Source organism: Odontesthes bonariensis, chromosome 23 (assembly GCF_027942865.1).
Source record: "Odontesthes bonariensis isolate fOdoBon6 chromosome 23, fOdoBon6.hap1, whole genome shotgun sequence".
Lineage (NCBI taxonomy): Eukaryota > Metazoa > Chordata > Actinopteri > Atheriniformes > Atherinopsidae > Odontesthes > Odontesthes bonariensis.
This window is the reverse complement of record NC_134528.1, coordinates 18,979,075-18,995,573: the sequence shown is the minus strand read 5'-3', so window position 1 is coordinate 18,995,573 and position 16,499 is coordinate 18,979,075. Positions and strand designations below refer to the sequence as shown.

Genomic DNA, 16,499 nt, shown 5'->3' with positions numbered 1-16,499 from the left:
TCTTCTTATATAACATCTTTGCGCAGACAGTTAACTCAAACGACTGTTGGCTCTGAATTCATTGATGTTACGTGCACAGTTACGAAATATATTAGTAAGCCGTGTATTTTTTAAACACGATACAAAAAATGAAGTAAAAAAATTAAATAAAATTAACTGACCGATTATAAAACAGGCGTTTTTTTGGTCTACTAAACCGCTGGGAGAAATTTTGAGGAAATGACACAAGAGGTCGCTGTTTCCTAAAATTCTTGTCCGTAGTGACGATTTCGTTTATTAAACAAGGGCACCCAGCATGATGTACTAATAGCTTTTATGAAGTTACTCACCAATTTTGCCATCACCAAATAAAAAGGTTGGAGAAATAAATGTACAAAGACAGATAGTGAATGACAAGATTTTTATTGGGTTTACTTATGCAAGACCATATAGATCTATCCCTTAACCCTCGTACTTAGTTTGTACATTTTAAACATTGCATAAGATCATATAGAAGTGATGTATGTAGCGATATGAAACGCATATTTATTGTTGCAACTGTTGGTTTGAGGAAAAATGACACATTCATTCCCTCTGATTACATGTCGTGTTCATCAGTTCATGCATTAGTGGTCTGTGGTTAGTGACTTGAATGCAAAACAGACTGGGCACTTAAAAATATTAGGCTACAGATTCAGCAAGTTTGTCCATCAGATGAATGATAACGTCAGACACTCGACCAGTCGACCTGTTTGAGAAGAGCATTAAATGTAATGGAGCTGCAGAAGCGGTTTAATATCTTAGAGCAGAAACTGTCAGGAGGTTGCAACTGAGCCAAGCAAAAATCAAACACAGAAACACTTGAAAAATCACAGATACAAATAAAACTTAGCTCAGAGTCAGCAAGGATTAAGTTTCATGAGCATATCTGCTATCAGATGAGGGGTGGAAAACCAGATTGTCTGAAACGCTCAAGCATTGGCAGTTAGAAATGGATGGAGTATCTCAACACAAGTGAGTGGGGAGTGCTAGTTGCCATTGGTGCCGTCACACAAGTCAGACTAAGGTTAACGTGTGAGGAAGTGCAAGACAGTGCATAATTGGAAGGCTTCAGAATACTATAGCAAATGTAAACATAGCCTAGCTCCGGCAGGAAATCCCGTCTACTTTGATTGAACCTCTTTGCAGATCTTGAATTTTGCACTTTAAAAGCCCTTGTGTGTTTGTGTTTATATGTGTTTGTATACATTTATTTAAAAAGAAAAAAAAAAAAAAAAAGCTAGCTTCCCCAACAATATAAAAAAAACGAAAAAAAACCTAAACGTTTTTAGTCACGTGTATACATGCGCATGTGAGTAAATGGAGGTTTGTGTGTCATTAACAAGTCTGTATGTACAAAGTGTGCCAGCATTAAGAAACGGTTACTTGTCCCTGACGCTGAGATCAATGTGTACAATACACATAAGACATTGGATTTTGGTCACTGGGAGGAAGAAAAAAGAAAAAAAAAGAAGGCAACACTAAATGATTAATTGTGAATGAAATATCCAACCTATCAAAACCACATGTCAAACCTGAAAACAACTTTCTATAAAAAAAAAAAAACAAACAAAATAAAAACAAACAAACAAACAAGTGTTTCAAAATGCAATATTTACATCAACGACATTACAGCCTGCAAGCAGTGTGCAGTGTCCTCCACTGTAGTGCTTGTAATGTGTATGAACTCAAGAATTCAAAATACAAAGACGACTCCAACTCGCTGAGAGAAAGAGAGAGAAAAAAAAAAGTTTCCAAAATGTAACAGTCAACTTCATAGCCAGCAAAGTATAGCTTCGTTACTGGTTATCAAAACATGTTCCAGGCATGTTCTAAGAGAAAGACACCGTATTCTGCATCAGCTGTTGCAACCCAAAAGTCAGAAAATCTCTCCAGACCTGTACAAACAATGCAAAACAGAAGTCAACATTGTCAAGATTTGCTCATTTTCCAAAGATCCAGTATAAACAACTTCCAATTGAAGTTGCGTTCTCTATACAGTGTACAAAACGTGCATTTTTTTAATTTTTTTTTTTTATCTTAAGAGTTTAAATATCCACGTCGAATTTGGATTATTTACATGAAAAACAAAATCCTTGTGATATGAACAAAGTCCTTCACCACTGACTTCAAACAGTTCCAGTCCGAAAACATCTACAAATCCGTCCCCTTAAAAATAAAAAACAAAACAAACAAGCAAAAAAAAAAAAAAAAGACAAGATGTTCCCTCAAGCATGCTAAATAAACGTGTTTATGATAAGTCAGATGTCACCGGAGAGATGGGGGAAGGAAAAAGAAAAGTTGCCATTGTCTTGATGGGTTTTTTTTTTTGGAAGGGGTTGACAATTAACCTTAGATTTATGAAGACGAGGTGCTATCAAACCAAATTAGGAGTCTTGTTTAGTTTTTGGATACTCGCACACGAGACCCATTTCAGCTCGTCACGACTGCAGTTTCACAGAACACAGAAACATCTGCACGCAGCTGGGATCGTTTCGCATTCCAGGTTACGTCGCAACGTACTTTTAAATATTTCTATTATACACCTATTTCTGCATTCCAAACGTTTTAGTCCAGGTTAAATAATAAGTTAGCTTCGTGGCAGCGAGTTTTCTAATCGCAAATAAAAACAGTTTTAATAACTCCGTGACACTTTTGTTAAGTTTTCCTCTGAGTTTGATGCTTCTTTTGAGACCGTCAATATTTATTGGGTGGGGGGGTGGGTGTGTTAAATAAATAAAAATATCCAATTATGAAATTCAAATGATTCCTCATGTATATTTAACAACGTGCGTTACTTCGTGGGAATCCTCACGATCACAAATCTCTGCTAAACCGTTTGAAATCTTTGGACAAAAATTTTAAATCGGTGGGGGGGTGGTTTTTTTTGGGCTGAAGCTCAAATTTACTCGCCAGACTCTTGAACATGTAAATGCACTATTCCCTTCTTAACATCTCAAAGCAATGACTTTTTGTGTTCGATGCTTTGAGTTCTGAAGACCGTACTGATCCCTTTTTCTAAGGCCTTGAGCTGAAAGATGCAAATTAACTAATTAGATGACCCTGAGTGAATTATTTGGCCTTAGGTGATTATGGCCACATTTTTATAGCATAAAACATTTGTAGATTACAATTCCTTACTTTCAAAATAGACAGGAGCGGGAAAAAATATTAAAATAAAATAAAACAAATTCCCCTAATTTAAAAAAAAAAAAAAAAAAGGTCCAGTTTAAATGTACAGGCACAAATTGTCAGTAAACAATACTTATTTACATCAAGCAATAAAAACAACGACAAAGGGAAAACCAAAGAAAACGCACCACACTCCACCCCACCCACCCTTCCCCCTTTAAATCTCCATTGTGCTGAGCGGTCTTCCACAAAGATGATATGTTTGCGTCATAACACCTGGAGCTCGTAATACTGAGGCCTTCTCACATCCGGGAACCCCGCTCCTGAAGAATCTGCAAAGCCAGAAGGGGATAAAAAAAGAAAAAAAGAAGATACACTTAACAGGAGCATCGTACCGTCTCACAGGAGTCTGCACCGTAGCCGCGGTGTTTACTCCACCCTCTCAGCCCAGAGCACTAGATATTAACAAACACCGCGCAGTGGTTGAAGCAAAACTGAGCAGGCAGGAGGAAAAGCTTGAATGAGCCAGAGTAGTCAAACACGGTTTTATTTGGAGTTCTGTAAAAAAAAAAAAAAAAAAATTCTAGTTTTGCGGTAAAACTGGGGAACCAGTTTTAGGGGGGCAGCCTTGGTAATGCAGACATGCTGATGGTCAGTCACCGCTCATCCCACACTCAGTACACCACCATTTCAAGAGTGATATCAAACTTGGAATTTTTTTTTGGGACGATCGTCGAGCAACACGACATCAACGACAATGCCAACCTTTGCTGTTTTATAAAGTTCAAATCATTTACTAAATTTATACGTGTAAATATACATATCTAAAAGTACACGACCCATATTAAGTGTTGAATTAAGAGATGTGATGGTATCATGACTTTATCTCTTATTGTGGTATATTAATGAGTTCCTTTTTTGGAAAAAAATATAAAAAGCTAAATGAGAAAATCACAAGTATAAAAAAATCTAAGTTTAAGGGGCAGATTATCAATTATGTGTAAGGAATCCAATCGTGCCACTATTGACAACTAAAAATGAAAACAAAAATATAGCAGGCAATAGCACGTAGCCACTGCAATCCAGTCAGTGCAATGGCACAAAGGCAAAAAAAAGAAAAAAGAAAACTGGCCTTATGATTCAGTTATTGGACACACTGAAGCAACACTGCAACTTATCACTACCATTGATAATGAAATAGCAAAGGTTGTCTATTATACCACCGTTCACTGTCAGTGTGGCTCACAGAGAATGAATCACAATCCAGCAGCTTATGATTCAGCATGCCTTCCATTAACCAAGGCCGCAAGCATGTCGATAATTACAAGGGTCTGAAACTAATGGAGCTCTTCCCATCTGCTTTCAAAGAGAGCTTCACCTGCAGCTAAGTATCCGGTCTCAGCATGAGTCATCTGGCCTTTGATGGAGCTTTGGCTTCAAGACTCTGTAGACCAAAGCAGATTTCAAGCCTGGATTCTGAGACTTTAAATTAGTTTAAGTATCTTATGTCTGCTCCTGTGGTCTCTGAAAACAAATGGGAAACGTTTTTTCATGAAGGCTGAATGCATCAGAGGAAGTGGAAAGGGGACAAACTAAGAGGGGCTACGAGCAGCTGAGCGCTCACCAGTGTGTAAAAAAACTAAACAAACGAAAAAAAAAAAAAAAAAAATCTTAACCTAATCAGAGTCATTCATTTCATAATCCGTCTCTTCGTCCTCGCTCTGAGCAACATGCAGCATGCAGAGAGCACAGAAGACAAGAGAGGCGTGTTGGAAAAGAGTGGAAATGAATGAAGATGTCAAATGTTGGGACAGGAAAATGAGACGAGAACAAAACTAACGGGTTACGTTCAAAGGGGATTAAGAGTGAAAACACAAGAGTCAAAGGGTACAGACCACAACAACTAATATCCAAGGACACCAGTTCCAGTTTCATGTGGTCGTTTATGGTCAATAAAAAGCTACAATGCAAACGATTGAGTTGTAGATTTCAAACCAGTGTTTAATAATGCACGTAGTATAAAGTCACAACCAGGGACCGTGTTAGAATATGGTGTCCTTGGACAAACAAACAAAAAAATATATCTATCAATAATAACGACAACAACAACAACAATAATAAAGATGTATGGTTGGTTTTTTCCCTTTAATAAATCAGCAGAACAAATCCAGATGCAACGATGTCCTTCACGTGTAGCGGTCTTTCAGTGAGCCGGCATTTAATGCAGACAAGCTGATGAGAGTCAATTCCTCAGAGCGTGCCATCTGTATCCCTCCCAAAGCCTTCAAGAAAACGCCAGAGCCTGTCAATGCTCGACTAATCAGTCGACCTGCCCTCTCTTAACGCTGCTGGCGTGGATTACACTGTTCAGACTCTGGGTCAAATTTAACGTGACACGAAACAGAGACTTTAATCAACTAAATAATGTCTGATCCTACACAGGACAGCAGTTAAAAGGTATAAAGAAATACATTTTTCTTTTTAACTTCAGGCAGTCCCGTTTTTCTTCTTTTTAGATGACGGCCCAAATTTTCACTATGTGCTCCTTCAAAGGGGTTTATTGTGTATAAACTTGAGGCGTTTTTTTCAAGCCCTTCACGAACGTAACACACTTTTAAGCAACTGGCACAGGCCACAGGTGTTTCCAACGAGCCCTTCCACAGACCTACCTTTGCCTTCTCACTGGGCTCACTGTTGGTCCCGTATGATTGATTGTGCAGCTCCTTGGAGACCACACACAGGAACTCGGCTTGGTCTTCATTTCCATAATTGTAAGAGGAGCCGATGCTGACCAGCTAGAGAGAGAAAGAAGAACAGAGCATAAAAGGAAAGGTTGGCCGTAAGACTGAAGAAATATGGGCAAAAATGGACTAAACTATGGGGAAACCTTATGTCTAAAAAGGGAGTGAAAGCCAAATAAGATGCATAGAGTGCAAGCAGGGATCTGCAACTTGACTTTGAGAAAGTTCTGCCAATTAAAGCAATCCCGAGTATGAGCTCTTTGACGTTTGCTGTAGGGATTATACATCTAAACTTTATTGCCTTTACCATATCAATGTGAGATAGGCCAGTGGTGACGCCAATGAATGGTGAGATTTACCTTGCAATGGCATGGTTGTGCAATTATGATACAACAAGACCATTGAGGCCAGTTAGCACGTAAACAGGAAAGATGGCACACCTACAAACTGTATTTTAGAGGCGAACATTTTTTAAAAAGTTCAGAATACATTGAAATGTGCAGGGTTTAGGTGGTCGTTTCATTTCCTCAAAAACAAATAAAATCAACGAGAATTTTGGGAACCTGCAGGTAATCCAAATGCTAAACATTCACAGAGATTATACAACAACAGAAAAAAGGTTCTCAAAGCAGCCACACAGGAATAAAATGAGTTCACCGGTTCACAAAACAAGGTGATGAAATTAGAGGGAAAGGCATGAGGACACTTTCAATAAACAATTAAAAAAAACAGGATGAGCAGACATTCACAGAAACACTAAAAGTGCAGGAAGTGGAGCCCAAACAAACATGCTGAAAACTCATGAGAAATGGGGATTTGTCACTTGATGCGACCGAGCTTGTTTCAAGTGAATAAGTGCAACTGATGGTTTGAAAACTATAGCAGCTCCTGCAAAACCACAAAAAAAAAACCTCGCTTCTAGCTAACAGTTTATACAATTCTTTTAAGCTCATCACTCAAAATGGGACAAAGTATTAGCATGATGCTGATGCCATATGTAGAGCTATTATCATGACATGCATTCAACGGCATTACTCAAACCCTCATCTTCAAATTAAATAAAAAAAATAAACTAAAAAAAATAAACATATAATGCTAGCCTCTATTGTGCTTCAATATGCCACTCAAGACTAAAATAAGAGAAAACTATTAAATGTACATACCATGACAAACTCAAGAAATAAAAAAGGAAATTTGCATCCCTGAATATTTGCTTTTCCAATTTAATATCAAGTGTGCGTGTGTGTTCTGCCAACTATGTGTACCATCTGTACCCAGGTGTGCATGTTCAGACATGTATTGGCTAATTAGCCTCTGCTGCCAGAGATGTGTTGTTGTTCAGCAGACTCCAACACTGGGCAAAAACAGCAAAAGCGACCAAATAATCTCAAGTAGCTACTACTCGCCACACTGCAAATGACTCAACCTGTTGTAAACCCCCCCAAAAAATGGCGGAAAATGTAGTTTAACGACACGCCGTGTTTTAGAGTTTTTTTTCTTTTTTAAAAACAGAAGCAAGTCATTAAAGCTCTTTTCTCCAGAGGATTCTCGTGTAGAGGGTTGAGCTTTAGGCTCTGCATCAGAAGTGATTCTCAAGAGTTTCCCCATCTGACCTGCATAAGGAGATTAGTGGGATTTCTACTCTGATGGGAGAATCACTGATCTCATGTTACATTCATTCACGTATGATACACACTTAACAGCCAAACACGTGGTTTTTCATCAGAATAATAATAATATAAAATAAAATAAAAATCTACCTCGCATGTTTCAGCTTTACACAAACTGGTCGCTCAAAAGGCCTGGCTGCGTCACTTATGCAACAAACTGCAGCCAAGATAAACACCACGTCACCTTTAAACAACCAGCGCTATATTACAGCCGCACAAAATAACCACGTGGCTACTTTACATCAAAGCAAAACAGGGAAAGCTGCCGACAGAGTGTGAATGCAGTATGAATTCAAATAATAATGAAAGAAAAATCACAGACAAGAACAAAAAGGTGTCAGGTTCTCTTTGCTTCACTCGTGAGCAAGCAGTACAAATGGACACTGAAAGGAATCAACTTAAAAATAATAACCAACAGCTGTGTGTCTACTTGGGACAAACAATGGCCAACGGGGTGTGTATGGACAACATGGGGACCATGCAGTGACCAGCCCGTGGACAGAAATCTGTGGGACACACCTCTCCGCTGTTGTTTGGCAAAGCAGACTCCTCTCCCTTCACCTCCCTTGACACAATCAGCAGAAACTCTGACTGGTGGGCCCGCCCGTAACCTATACTGACAAGCTGCAACGACCAATCAGAGCACAGAAAGCATGCCCGGATCATGTATGCGGACATTGAGAAAGATGCGAGTTGCTGTTTGGCTTGTTAATCCATCTCCAATATTGAGGATTAGACTTTTCTGGGTCAATGTGAGCATAGCAGGGTGGGTGAAGCACATGACAGGAGGACTGCTGCTGTGACCCTGCTCGGAGAGATTTACCTGTTCAAACTTCCAGCCGTCAGACATGGTTGACACCATTTGCGTCAGCTCCTCCTCCTGGCACTGCAGCACCCGATACACATGCTTCACAGGAACCTGAAAAAGGCGATGAACACATGTGCAAAACGGGACGGAAAGAGACACACACCGATGCATCAAGCAAACTTTCTGTCAGTCCTCCCAATGTTGCATCCTGTTCTAATGGGTTAACGCACAAGAGAGACATCGAAACTTAGAAATGTATATACCTGTGATGTTTTGCAGTCGCGTTCCCTGATCTTGTCCTTGATGAGTTTTATTAACGAAGTGATGTTGTAGAATTCGGCTTCCTCTAACACACCTAAAACAGGAAATAAGAAACATTTTCAGGCAGACCTATTCTGCTACCGATTCTTTTTAGATTTTGGATGTCTGCTAAAACAAAATCATCAACATTCTGACATTTGCGCAGATGCTTGAATAGAATACACCATGAGAAGTACACTGCACGTGTTAAAATTGAGGTGTGGTTATGACGGCGCAACCAGCTAATCGTCTCATCAGGACTCAAAGCTCGCTTTGCACAGCGTTGAATGCGTACATCTACCTGCTGTAACCCTCTGTTTTCATTTGGAGGGGGGGCAAAATTATATCAAACAACATGAAATGTTGTCGTTTGTGCTTTTAAGTCATTTTGCTCTGCTGTGCGGCAGAAAAGACACAATGAATATAGTAGTCGCGATATTTGTAACAACCAAATCAGTTATATTCTTTAAAATGTGTTCATTCAATAAAGATAAAAGAAAATAAAAAAGTAAAAGTTCCACAGAGACATTACCTTCCTCTGCCAAGTCCCTGTTGAGCACCAGTTTTCCATGCCTCAAGTAGTTAAGCACTGGCCCGAAGTACGTGGGGTCTCTGTCTATGAGATAGGCACCAGTTTCATCCTAACCAGACAAAAAGAAACATTATATTCAGTGGTAGTTTTTAGACTGAGTAGAACATACAGTATATGAAACGATGGTTTTGGATTAAACACACACAGAGAAAGGTGCTATTTTTGGATTTCTAGGATCTGAGATTAAATAATTTCTTAGGATGGAACTGACCCTTTATTTAGAACCCCCCCCCCAAAAAAAAATTTAGCCAACGATGAGCAGGTGTCTACCTTAATCAAAACCTAATCTGGGCAGAAAACAGCCCCCACTGTGCATTAATGGACAAAAATCCAGAGATGAGCGTTTCGAGGTCGGCTCCTGTCCTGATAATCCCTCCAGGACCGGAGACGACATGTGCACGCAGAGCCACACATACGACTGCTTTGGGATATCACTTCAGTATTCCCACCGGCTTTGGCTTTCATCCCGATTTCTTCACAACCACTGGGTATTCCCCTATTTCTGTGCTGTGATTAGACTGTCTGTCTCTCGTGGGGTTAGAGCAGGCTAAAACAATTAGAGCAGAACAGAAAAAAGATTTGGAACAGCGGGCCAACTCCACTGAGGGAACCAGGAGAAAGCACCTTGGCTTACAATCTACAATTAGCTTAATCTGTTCTGTTACAGTCAGCCCTTCATCTTGATTACATTAGAACAAAAACCAGTTGGTACAGCTAACCGGCACCATTTTCCTTCTATTTGTTTAACATAATGGGACATTTTGTGAAATACTTCACACTGAGGAACCTTAAGCAAATTTAGTACTAATCCTAAAATGCTAAATGATGCTTTGCGCTCTCAGGTGAGTATTTGGCTTCAGCAAATCAGAAACTATCGACCGTTGATGGAACTTGTGAAATCTTTTGCATAATATTGGTCAACCTTCCAGGCCATGACACAAAGCTAAACCCTCGCTGACAGACACGTGTATATTCATAGTTGGCTCCATCGTCCAGAGATGAATTTATGTCAAAACCCATTAATCTTTCCAATAATGAGAAAATGTCCCAGCGCATTCTCTTTAGTAATGAATCTTTCAGCCCCCTTGGCTGATTGACCCCCTTTCCGTAGTAAAAATATTCCACCGGAGCCCAGAGGGGCTCTATTCTAGTCACAATGCCCTGTGTCAGTTTCTTACACTTGTATAGTCAATGGAGTTTCAGCACAAGTACAGGTGGGTCTGTAGCGAGGACACAGACAAGGTCAAGCCTACTAAACTATTCTCATCCTTAGGTTACTCTTAAGCTTTCAAGCAAATGGCCAATGGCGGCCGCAAGAAAGCATTATACAAAAATCCCGAAAAAAAACAATGTACAACTGTTCTGAAATGACGTCCTAATTCCCAGTGAATGATTATCTATTTTGTTCATTCACGTGTAATGCATGCCATGCTCTTACATTTATGGGATAGAAAAAATGTATTCAAACATCTTTTGAATAGTCAGTAAGGTAGAGTATTGAAAGTGACGGAGTGTGAGGAAGTAAGGAAGAAGAGATTAAGTCTATCAGAGAGACACAGGACATGAATGAACACTAGATTGGGTTTTTACTAGGAGGTCGACACCCCATGTACAGAGGCTGGGTTTGAGTCCCGACTCTGCCTCTCTTGTGTCAAGCAACTTTCACATAAAGGCGAGTAGTGCAAAATACAAAAAAAAAAAAAAGAAAAGAAAAAGGATTTTACTGCTGCAAAACAGGAACGCGGAAAGATGAAGAGTTAGCTTCGCTGATGCCCTCGTTCATTATCGCCACTTAATGAAAAGAATACGATCTGGATCATTTCTCCCTCTGCTCCATATAGGCTGTTAATCAGGAGATCGAGACTGTGGCTAATTCCTGTAATAAAACATGCTTATATTCTCCAGTCATTTACTTTATTGCTCTTTAATATGACCAATGGGGGGGAAATATACAACATTACAATAGCAACAAATTAATCCGTGCTATGTTATTCATCAGTGGTTGAAACCGATGTTGTGACCTTATCAGTATCATCTCCGCCTTATAGATTAAGCTGCAGTTAGCCACCTTAAGTAAAATGTTTGGTCAGTTTTGGCTAATTTCCCACCGAAACAGAAGAAGTTTGCCAACTGCAATTATAAAAACAAATGGACTTGACTGTGCACTTGTATTGATTTCGCACATACACCATATTCAAACCCTTAGAAAATATGAGAGAAAGCCAACTGTATTACAAATAAAGTTTTGTTAGGTCCTGTAACATCACCCTACCAAGTCTCTGGAGATATATTGTGGCTTCTGGAGGTGTTTGTCAGCCACTAAAGCCTGGTAACAAATTAATGTACAGTGTTTTTCTTTTTTTACTACAGCAGAGTTGCATCTCACAACTGTAGGGGGCCCCAAAGAGCAAACAAAGTTGCCAAACTCTCTTGCGATGCTTTACCTTTGATGCACTGTTAACTTAAACGCAAAACATGTCATACCGTTGATGTGACCGACCTGTTTTCTTCACGCTTGGTTTCACCTTCTGAATGCACACTGCAAACCCGAATCTATTAAAGCACCGAAGCACTACCGGTGCTTGAATCACAACTGTAGACCCTTCTCTTTTTCCGCTGCAGGCATTCCGACTTGTCACAGCAGGAAAAGCACAGGTGAACATTACATTACCATCGAGTGACTTTTCCTTCAGTTGGGTAAACCTTTGTTTGACAAGTCAACACGCTTTGCACTGACAAAGAGTCTATTTAACATTAGTTTTTAACCTCACAGCAATGATTGTCAAATTAAGCAGTTTTTGGCTACCGGTTTGCAACATCAAAGTGTGGACAACTTTCTTCTCGGTTTAATATTAGAATATGCACCAATTTCCCTTTTGTTGAGATGTTGGTAGTGATGATGTTGTGCCTATGCTAACCCAGTTAAAGACATTTTTTTATTTTTGTACATAAGCGCAGTTACTCGACGACTGTATTGAAAAATGTCATGACATTGAAAAAAAAAAAAAGCAAAACAAAACAACAGTAGCACTAAACAAAAATACATTTGTCTACTCCCACTGAAGAAAAACTTTAAAATACTGAACACGTCCCTGCAACTGTGTTAACTTGACAAGAATAAGAAGTTAGTTCCAGCACAAAGCCCTAAGCTAAGTTCAGTAAGTTTTCTGGGATCACACATATCTATGGGGGCTTAATTGAGGTGACCGTGGCCCAATTCAGATAGAGAAATATTACTGGGGCTACCATACAGGCCCATGTTAACAAAGAGGACAGTGTTTTTAAATCAAAAACAAAAGGCTCTCTCTGGGGGCCCAGAATGGGGAACAGTGGGCAACAAATAAGAGGGGTGGAGACAGTGGGAGGATGCTGCTGCTGGGATGTACTGCAGACGGGCAAGAACTGAGGCGGACAAAAATAAATTTAAAAAAAGCTTATACCAAAGCTGGTAAGACCAGATGGTAACAAATACAATGACCTCATCAACACTGATGACAACTGGCAGAAATGTGTCCGTTTAGTCAAAGTCAGGCTGCACACGGTGTTTTATAAATTGGCCTTTCAAATCCATTTCCAAAGCATTACATGCACATAAAAATGGAGCGCCATCAAAGCAGATCCGACACTGACGAGTTAAAATTTTGGTAAACAAGTCAATCAGAAGGGTGAGCTTCACAGCAGAGGGAAGTGCTGTGTATGAACCTTATCATTCTCTTACAACGCACAATACATATCCTCCCACAGGAAATACCACGTCGACCCACCCTTCGACCACACCATGTCCAGTCAGGCTTTCTGCAGACGCATTAGCGTTCAAAGTCTATTCTTTATGTATAAGCTCATAAATGTAGGGTGTGCTTAAAAATGTAGCATGACGCCATCTGTGAGTTCACGAGATACAGGGTGCATTTCCAGCTAAAATTAATACAGTAACAATGCTGGATGGTTAATGGTGATTAACAAATAAGAGAGGGGGGGCAAGAAAAAAACAATTAAACCCCATCATGTGGAGCCAGTCCAAGTTGCTGAGGTCCAGAATACAAATATTTAAGTTATCAAATGCCGCTGTGCCCTCACAAGTCATAATGGAGCACAAGCCCACTGCAGAAGCAGAGCTTAAAGATGTTGCAGTAAATTCTCTGAGTCACATGACTGTGGCTACTTAGCCAAGTGGAAGTCTGATCTTTGTAGAGAAGGAACAAGCAGTCCCTCTGGAGTACAAGCAGTAATGGCATAGTCGAACAGGCCCTCATCTTCTAAATAATACACACACTGCATCACGGATATCATGCAAAACTTTGTTGGGTTTCCAAGTATTTGGCAATGAAATCTGAACGCGACTGCTAAACTATCACGGAGGTTCCGAGAAGCTTTGTCGTTATACTGTTTTTTTTTTTTTTACACTCTACAACACCACTGCTGTTTTACAGGAGAATTTGGGATTGAGAAGCATTTCTGCTACAGAATGAACCGCTCCTTTTAAACCAAACGTGGCCAAAGGTACATAAAGGCCATAATGGTCACGTGCAGATGCTTTAACTTAGTTAATCAAATTGCTTTAGAGTAGTAAAAGTGATCAAATAAGACTTCAGTGACACCTGACTTGTCAGTGGCACTCTGCAGTTTCCCGTTGAGCACTTACTGTGCGAAGACAGTGCAGGAGTACCACTGTTAAATATTTACGCTGCCTCCCAGCGTGGCCGGGCATGACGTACAACCCGAATATGGCATTAAATGCAGCTGCATTTCTCTCACACATGCCACAGAGAGAACTTCCTCGGGCAGCAAATGGATATGAATATGAAAAGAATAAGGTGGTGAGGGAACAAGACTCCTTTGTGATGGGGCCGCTTGAAAAATTGATGCAGCTCTTAAAGCGAGAGAGCGGCGTCTCTGCTTGAGTGGTGCTGAGCCGAGTAGTTTAAGAGCAGGGATCTGCCAAAGAAGTAGCTGCTCACCGAGGTTACCCAACGATTGACTCCGTGTGAGTGGCTTTTGTCAATTCTGGCTTTACCCATTTAACAACATGACTTCTGAATAGCATATTATTAGCTGTTATGGCTGTGCATGTGACAGCACTTCCTCCACTCTCTCCCCTGGTTTACCCCAAAGTGCAAAATAAGCTCCAGTCAACAACATGAATAATGCAGCTCTCGTCAAGAGTCCTGCTGAAGCGCGTCAGCCTGCGTGACTGAGAAATTAACTACTCACTTCCATGGCTAGGTAGCGCCATACTGCCAAAAATGAATGAATATATGATCAAAAATAAAAACTTCTTAACTCTTCCCCGATCTGTCAGTCTGTCTGCAAAGCTATTCAAATGCATAGTGCTCGGCTGCAAATAGGATGAAATAATGTCTACGAATACAGTCTGAAACAGAAAGGCGGGTGATAAAATATTCAGCAATAACAGGCCCGGTTGTGGGAGCTATCTTATCCTACCTTTAGAGTGTGATGTACTCTTAAGACAAGGGATTGAGATGGACTTATCCTTTGCTCATGGAGGATAAACTGACAAAAAAGCAAGCCGATTACTCGGAGATTAAGATATTTGCATGAAAATACGAGATGAGCTGTGGTCTCAGCTTAGCATAAAGGAGGCCAGGAGGGAAGAGCAGAATGTGCAAGCGGATAAAAAAAACAAAAAAAAAACAAAACAATGAATAATAGGGGCAGTAAAATGAACGGTGAAAAACAAAGGACAATGCATGATGTGAACAGACAGCACCACATTGTGTGGTACAGTGCGATGGGACCTTTGAGCACATATCCTCTGCTGTTTGAATGAGCAGATGGACAAACAGTGAGAAGCCTGCTTCGGGAGCATTTGGAGTCACTCAGGGGGCTGAGTGACTTCATCCTGAGCTCTCAGTTGACAGCAGCACCTCACAGTGTCTTGTGTACTCATTGGGGGAATTTACTGTCAGCAAAGAAGCAGACTTCTGCAGAGCACAGAGCCAGGCAACAGACTAAACTCAAAACAGCTGATCGGGCAATAGTTAAATTGCACAGCGGGGTAATGTCTTTCTGGATTTAATGGACTTGCAAAGATTGGTGAAACGATGCAACATTAAAAATCCAAGAAACTTCAATACAATCCACAGTCCGACTTAAACCTTTACACAAATTGCGTTATACGCGTTTTAAGTATGACTAAGTAATGTTCTTATTTTTCTATCGCTTGCTTTTTTATTTTGTTTGTTTAAGGCGAAATGTAGGTTGCTGTATACTGTTACTAATTGACATTTGACACCTCGATGAGTGCAATGCCATGCAACGGCCTCAGATGGAGGAAAGTTTCCAACTGTGACTGTGGCCAATTCACATTTCCCTTGTGGAAAAGATAGAACCCATTGCTACTTTGTATACTCTGTTTAGAATTGCATGTTCATTAAAAAGCAGGACCTTGTAGATTGTAAACAGTAATGAAAGACATACGCGGGAAAGCTAGCAGCAATATCATGTCATGTGGTGACCGTCGGAATCTAGCTAGCTATCTGGCTAATGCTGGCTAGCTACAAATGTTGAGTTAGCGGTAAGAATTTGGAAGAAGAGTTATTGTCTCTATCCAACATCCGGAAATTTTTTTTGCACAATGTCATATTTTAGCAATTCCACATGAGACTGAATGTCCTAAATAAACGTTAGCATATTCAGCGTAAACTGAAGTTAATCAACTTGACTACATCGCTGTCTAGCTCAACTAGCTTAGCATTTACCTTGTCAGAGTCGAGCTCGGGGTCAGCTTGGCTCAGTCTGTACAGAAATGATTTGGGATCCCGACACAGCGTCTGTCTCGTTGTTAAAAAGTACGTCCCCCCGACATTTAACCGTATCCATTTGGATGCCCCGACACCAGCTGAACTGTTTCTCTCGCCGGGAGAGTGGGCCAAACATCTCCGGTGAACGGAGCCGCTTGTCTCGGAGCTGTTCTCTGCCATCCCTCTCCTCGCCTCCTCCGCCCTCGCCTCAGCTCTGTCTACGCGTGCGGCTGACAGGAAATATCGAAGCTGCAGCCACGGACTAGGAGTCCACAACTCATGCAAAGTAGGCTGCCCCGGCCACTCCTACCAACCCACTCCACCAGTACTAAAAGACACTCACATGAATTATTGCACTGAACAAGCAGCCCTCCCCACCTTGATCTCCTGACGTTTCAACATGGAGAATAATATCTCTTGATACCAAAGGTTGGGAGAGTCGCAGCGAATAAAAATGAGTGACATCCTCGGAGCGAC

At 40.5% G+C, this 16,499-nt stretch overlaps 1 protein-coding gene across 1 annotated transcript; it reads right to left on the bottom strand.

The window, feature by feature from the left end:
- Positions 1–386: 386 nt before the first annotated feature.
- On the bottom strand, positions 387–16,334 carry kctd5b (potassium channel tetramerization domain containing 5b). Its single transcript, XM_075457551.1, is given in 7 exon segments — positions 387–3,482; positions 5,820–5,945; positions 8,385–8,480; positions 8,633–8,724; positions 9,202–9,310; positions 15,981–16,241; positions 16,244–16,334. Coding segments are annotated over 7 exon segments (774 nt in total). The 5' UTR covers positions 16,304–16,334; the 3' UTR covers positions 387–3,452.
- Between the last annotated feature and the right edge of the window lie 165 nt (positions 16,335–16,499).